At 37.7% G+C, this 6,295-nt stretch overlaps 1 protein-coding gene across 1 annotated transcript in view; it reads right to left on the reverse strand.

Annotated features, from left to right (window-relative positions):
- Window positions 1-6,295, reverse strand: part of LOC104532046 (LARGE xylosyl- and glucuronyltransferase 1) — a gene marked incomplete at its 5' end in the record, with an annotated part of 33,519 nt that overhangs the window by 18,488 nt on the left and 8,736 nt on the right. Inside the window, one exon of the mRNA XM_010177135.2 lies at window positions 3,458-3,621. Coding sequence (XP_010175437.1) covers window positions 3,458-3,621 — 164 coding nt within the window. The remainder of the gene's footprint in view (window positions 1-3,457; window positions 3,622-6,295) is intronic.

Raw genomic sequence — 6,295 nt, forward strand, 5'->3', positions numbered from 1 at the left:
TAGAGAATTGCCTAGAGATTAAGACGTGCCACCCAAAAATACAGCAGGACTGATTACAAAGCCTCTTGAGTTAATACAAAGGGAAATGACCTATGTAGCCTAGCCAGATATTCTATTAAAAATTAGGAAGAGTAGACTATGCAACATGATTATCTTCTCTCCCTTCCAAATCCGCATTACTAGATTTTCCCTATTAATATTTATATAGAACACAAGAAAAGTTTTCTGCATCATCATAATCAGAGAAATAATTTCCCCCTCCTACTATATCCCTAAGCTTTGCAGTAGAAAGGAATGATATACTCATACCAGCAAACACACATTCTGATTTAACAGTAATAGCTTTTTCCTGCCTTTCTGAATGATTGTGATGACATCTAAGATGATATAATCATTTTTTCTTAGGTATGAGATATTACCTTTACTAGTCTACACCTGATGCATTATTTTCTTTTTATCTGTTATTGAAACAAGGATATTATCAGCCTGAAACATACAGCCGAATTATAAACACAAATTGATTAAAAAGATCTAAAAAGTATGCAAAGGCTTTAGGCTTTTGATTGTACAAATAGTAAATAGAGAGAAATACTTTTCTTTTTTTTTTCCCCTTCCTTTTTCCAACATAGTGGAAATCTATTAATCAGGAGACTCCAATTCATCAGCATTCCAATTTAGGGCAGCCTTTTAAAAATTGAATATTTGCCTATCAAAAAATGCAGCAAAATGCCTTTCAAGGACTCCAAGCAGTGGACAAATGGCATACATAACTTATTTAAATGGTACACCTGATAAAGCCTGCAAAGCTTTTCATGGCAGTTAAGTGGGAACCAGGTTTTGCTGGTATAAATTTCCAGCTGGACAGCTCAACGCCCTTTAGAATAGTCCTTTTTGCTGCATCGTTCTCACTGGCAGGCTCCACTTCCACGAGTTTGATACAGGGACTGCTGGGGGATGCTCCATAACCTAATCTCTGCAGGTTGCCACAATAGTCTCCTTTGACCATAAAACTTAAAATTACAAGTTTCTAGGCAAGACATGACCATGTTATTTTGTTTTTGTTAGTGGTCTCGAGGATTGCATTCTCTTAAGGACTCTGGAAAAAATAAATATACTCCTGTGCTGCATAATAATGATGCCATCCTTTAGTTGGCAAATTTTTTTAAAAGGTCTGCTTCAGTCAAGAGAATTTTGCTGGAATTCAATAGTTCTGTGAGATTATTTGTTTTCACTTTTCTTCTTAAGAATACTCAATCAACTTAGAACTCATTCTCACCCAGACACCAATCAGTGTAATGCTTATCCTGTTTTTATTTGTCCACATCCTGATCTCACATTTTTGTAACTCCTACTGTGATTTCTGAACCTCAGGTACGTACCATTAAAAGGTTGCCTAACCAAAACACTTGCATTAAAACAACAGGGATGAAACCAAGCCATTATCCAAGAAAATGTCACATCGGCATAAAAGGTGACAGTTAACCAATAATGAACAACACTGGATGAAGTCTGTCTCAGAGCTTCTATCTAAAGACATTGACGCTAGCTCTTAGACTGCATGCCTCTCTCCTATTCCCCAAGTCTATAGCACAGGCAAATATAAGCCTGTCACAACAGAAGGTTAGTCTCAACTCCAGCAGGACTATAACTGGAAGACACCAGGAGTCGTGCTTTTTTATCTTTCCTCATCTTGGATCATCATTTGAAAAGACGATGCAGGAATGTAGCGTATAGCACATTGTTTATCTATATGTCATCTTACATCTGAGACACTATTCTTAAATGTCTACAGCTACACTGGAGGAATTTAATAAAAGTGGTTTAAAGAAGATACAAAAAAAGTAAGGCAGGAACTGAAAGATGTGAAAGAAAACAAAGCAGCTAAACAGTTCTTTGGTATGATATTATTTATTGATTTTAGCTGAAAGTAAGTATTTCCAACTCAAATCAATAATTTATAGCAACACACCAACGAAGTAGGGAAGATTTTTCCTGCACAGTATCAGGAGGGCTGTTCTTCCTGAATAAAAATGTGTGGTTCTGTCTATCAATAAAAACATGTGCCCCAGTGAGGATCCAGAAAGGGAAACAGATGCTCAGACTTTGCATAAGTGCCAGTGAATCAGCACTGAGCCCCAGCTCATTCTTTTGAATTAAATTCTGGGGGGAAAATATACCATGTGCACACACCAGCTTTACTAATTTACTGTGGCACTCGCTCAGGGTCTGGCTTAATTTATTTCTCTAGTTTTTTACTCAAAGGTCTGCGAACACTTAAGAAATGTTTCCTCAATTCAAAGTCAATAGCACAGACACTGATGCGCATAGCAAATCATAAGACAACGTGCAGGATGCAGTGCTGAGAAACTGGTAGAAGAGTAGCCCTCAGTTCGTTCGTGTTTATTTTTAAAACAGGCTGTAAATGTTTTGATGATCTGAATTCCTCTGACCCTCCTGGAATACTGTTGACCTTCCACTGGTATAGCAGTATTCATGGGTGGTTATATTCCGTAGGGTATTCATGGGCCATGTTATATTCTGCATGTACTCCGCTAAATGAAATATCAGTTTCTGGCTAATATTCAAGGAGTTCTGACCTGTTCTGTAACCCACTCTGACAGCATTAACTACAAAGTTTGGACTATATTTGAACTGAGAAGCAGGAGGAAAAAGAAGACTGTAAATTCAAAATTTCACAAAGCTGTCTGATCTGGACTGCACTTACAGAGCTTCTGAAAAACAACTAATTGCAATAGTGGAAATCAGACAGGTGCAGGTGTCACTTGTCACAAAATGGATTTTTTTTTTCTAAACAAAATGCCAGTTAAATTCCACTTTACATCAGAACTGGAAGTTGAAAGGAGTTAAACTAGAAATGTTGTTCTGAAAATTAACGCTTGTATAAAAATGCAGTGACTCCTCTCAAAAAAAGATTTGTCATTTCTCATTAAAAAAAAAAAAAGTTTTATTTTCAACTTCCCAATTTGAAACTAAAATGTTTAGTTTTGATTTTCAGTGTAAGAAAAATCACTAATTGAAATTTTCTGCAAGGAAAATGCCAATGAAAGCAAAACTATCATCTTCTAATGAGGAAATACTTGGTCAGCTACCACTGCTTGCCTAATTCTATTACAAACATCTGTTTTTATTACGCTGCTGCAAAACCCCATAAACTAGTAATGCCTGACAATCCTGACAAGTAAAAACCCCTGCAGTTCCAGTATTCAGCCTTTCAGGAACTCTACTTGCACTCGTGAACACACTGCAGAGCAGAAGCCTAGATGAATGTGTGATATCTACATGTGTCACTCCTAATTCCAGAAAGGTCTTACAGTATGACATCGAAGTTTCTAGGGAAGTGAGTTTTCTCTCTCCCCAAAGCATTACATAGTTGGATTTCTCTGTATGAAAATATTCATTGTCTCACACTTCCCAATTTACAAGAGATTTTCCCTACCTGTCCATTGAAAGCTGAGCCACCAGTGTTACATCAGTATTGTCTGAAGCAGGCTCATATTCGTAATGTAGAAAATACAAGTGAGTGCGATGGACGGTGAAACGTTCTCGACGAAATTCATAGCATAAGTCATCCTCGTCCAACTCAGACAGCTGTTTCTGGAGCTGTAAGGAAATAGTGAACATAAACATAAGTTCTTTATAATTATTTCAGCAAATCGGAGAGAATGAGGAGGTTGGGAACTTGCAGCATCACGCAAAGGGGAATGGAAGTGGAACAGACAGAGTAGCAGGGTTTTCCCAAGCCTCGCTCCTGCAAGTCACTGGACAAGAGATTAGAAGAAAGCACTTGTAAGTAAACTTATAAGGCAGGCAGACCATTTTATTATGGTCTATATATTGTACATATTATCTGTATGACATACTTTCAACATCCAGATTAGCAATGAACAGTGAACAATCACAACTTTAATAATAATCACCCCATTCCAGAGTTAATGTTCCAACATGATGCATAATGTCACTCCTTATTAGAAGCAGTGTTTCAAACTACTTGTAGACACACGGCTCCAGTAGACAAGACTCAGCAGCAGATTAAGCTTGTACGCCGGACTGAGCAATTCCTGTTCTGCTGCCTTTGTTGGAGAACAGTAACTGCTGCTAGCAGTATGGACAGACAGCTGGAAAAGTAACATCCTTACCTGATCATTATTCCATCTCTTGAGATTTATGCATCTGCATCAGTTCAATTTGGCAATGAAAATAGCCTTTCAATTGCATAAATGCCAGGATTAAGCCTACAGTTTTAACAGGATTTATGCTTTTGGATACCTAGTTTGAGAAATCCAAAGGCTGGCAGACTGGCAGAAAACAGGTGGGGTTTTTTTTGGCTTAGTTGGAAAACAAGTCTCTTGTTTGCCAAAATGGGCATCTCAAAGCAGTCCAATCCTGGGTCACTTAGACATGTAACTTTAAGAAAATAAAAGTTTAGCTCTGGGGAAAGAAGGAAGAGAAAAACTGACCACATGTCTATGCAGCTGACCAATTCCATCCCTGAACATTATTTTAAAGCCGAACATCTGGATAGATGATTTAAAATGCACTGATTTAAAAGGAAAAATCAGTCATACCTTCTGTAAAATGTACTAAAAAATGTAATGAAGATTAAAGTTCTATACGGTCTTAAAATGTCAAATAGAGTTCCATCTGCATTGCTCTAAAACGTAAGCTATTAATAAAAGTATCATTTTTATATTTTATTTCTTAAAAGCATCCCATAAGAAGAATACAATTGCATATTTATGAGTAAATAATAAAAATGTTAATTTTATATGAATTTTACAAGTTTTGATAAAAATCACAGTGCACTTCAAAACCGTTTCAGGCAAAGAACAGATGATTGAATTATAGACATTCATTTAGATTTTAAAATCTCTTCTTTTTGTCCTGTTCAGAATGTTTTGAAGTAATAGTTCCACCATCTTCAAGAAAAAAAAAAAAGGGAAAATGTAGGTGTTTCTTGTTTTAATACTGTGTTAAGAAGAAGAGCTGTTGTTCTTGGAACTGTAAGCATAATGGTTGCCATCAACAATAATGCTTACAGCTGAATGTTTTCCTGTGAAGGCTGATGGAATAATTCCTGATATTTTTCTGTACATCACTCTATAATCTTCTTTTGAATAATGGAAATACCTCCTTTGATTTAAATGAGTTTCGGATCAGGCTCTCATTGTTCTATGCTATTGTACTGCAGAGATCTTAAAACATCCCTCAAGAAAGACTGCTTTTAGAAAGATGAGAGTCCGAATCTTGACAAATCTTTACTCTGGCAAAACTTCTATTGAAATGAAGATCTCTTTTGGTGGAATAGAAATCAGTTCTTTCACATATTTTTAGAGTTTCATTCATTCTGCTTTACAAATCACCATTCAGCTGAGCTTGTACTTTATTTTCCAAACCACATTCAAACAATATTTGAATTAAACCCAATATTTACAACGATGACTAAAAAGAATATTGCATCTTTCTGTTCCTTCCTTGAAAAGCGACATCAGTATGCCCTTAACAGAATTATCAAGGAGATGATTGACATTTAAATGGTTAAAACAATAGCAAAGCACATTTCAGGGGTACCTGACTATCCTGCTGTATGTACAAATGACCAGGCTACAGGTTAATAATTGCATAGCAGCTATTAACCAGGCAGTCACTGAATGATTACCAGATTACATTCGGTTGCAAACTAAGAGGAAATGAATACTTAATAATGACTTACAGAATAACATTTGGGGTTGTATTATGGTTTTGCACACCACAGAGCCCTAGGAGGGACAAGAGGAGGAGACACAGCTTCTTCAAGGCCCCACGATTTTGATTGTGAAACTCGCCAAGTCACAAAGTGGGTGATGGAGGTGCAGGAGAGCAGCAAAGAACAGAGGATCCCTTCTGTTACAGGGAAAGGGAAACCTTGCTCTTTTTGTTTCATTTCTAAGGGTCAGGATTTTGTCTCTGTCCTGTCAGATTTTTTCTGAGCATGCTGATAGTCCGCAAGGTTCTCCCTGGCACTTTCCATGACTCACACTCCATACTGTAGGCAGTGCTGGGACCCAAGAGAAGAGATGAGATGGCTGTGTCCATGCCCCTTGGAGAGAGCAGTCCCTACAAGGACCATGGGCATGGTGTGCTCTGACTCTCCCCCAGCCTCTGCCTCCAGCACCCTCCACTGAGGTGCAGGCAGGCTGCCAGGGGAAGACCAAGCAAAGGCTGTCTGAGCACCCTGGCTAATATGTAGGCATCACTTGGTACAATCAGGCATGCAGCTCCATCTGCACTTTACAGG

The sequence above is a fragment of the Antrostomus carolinensis genome, unplaced genomic scaffold, assembly GCF_000700745.2.
Source record: "Antrostomus carolinensis isolate BGI_N321 unplaced genomic scaffold, ASM70074v2 scaffold50281, whole genome shotgun sequence".
In the NCBI taxonomy this organism is placed as follows: Eukaryota; Metazoa; Chordata; class Aves; order Caprimulgiformes; family Caprimulgidae; genus Antrostomus; species Antrostomus carolinensis.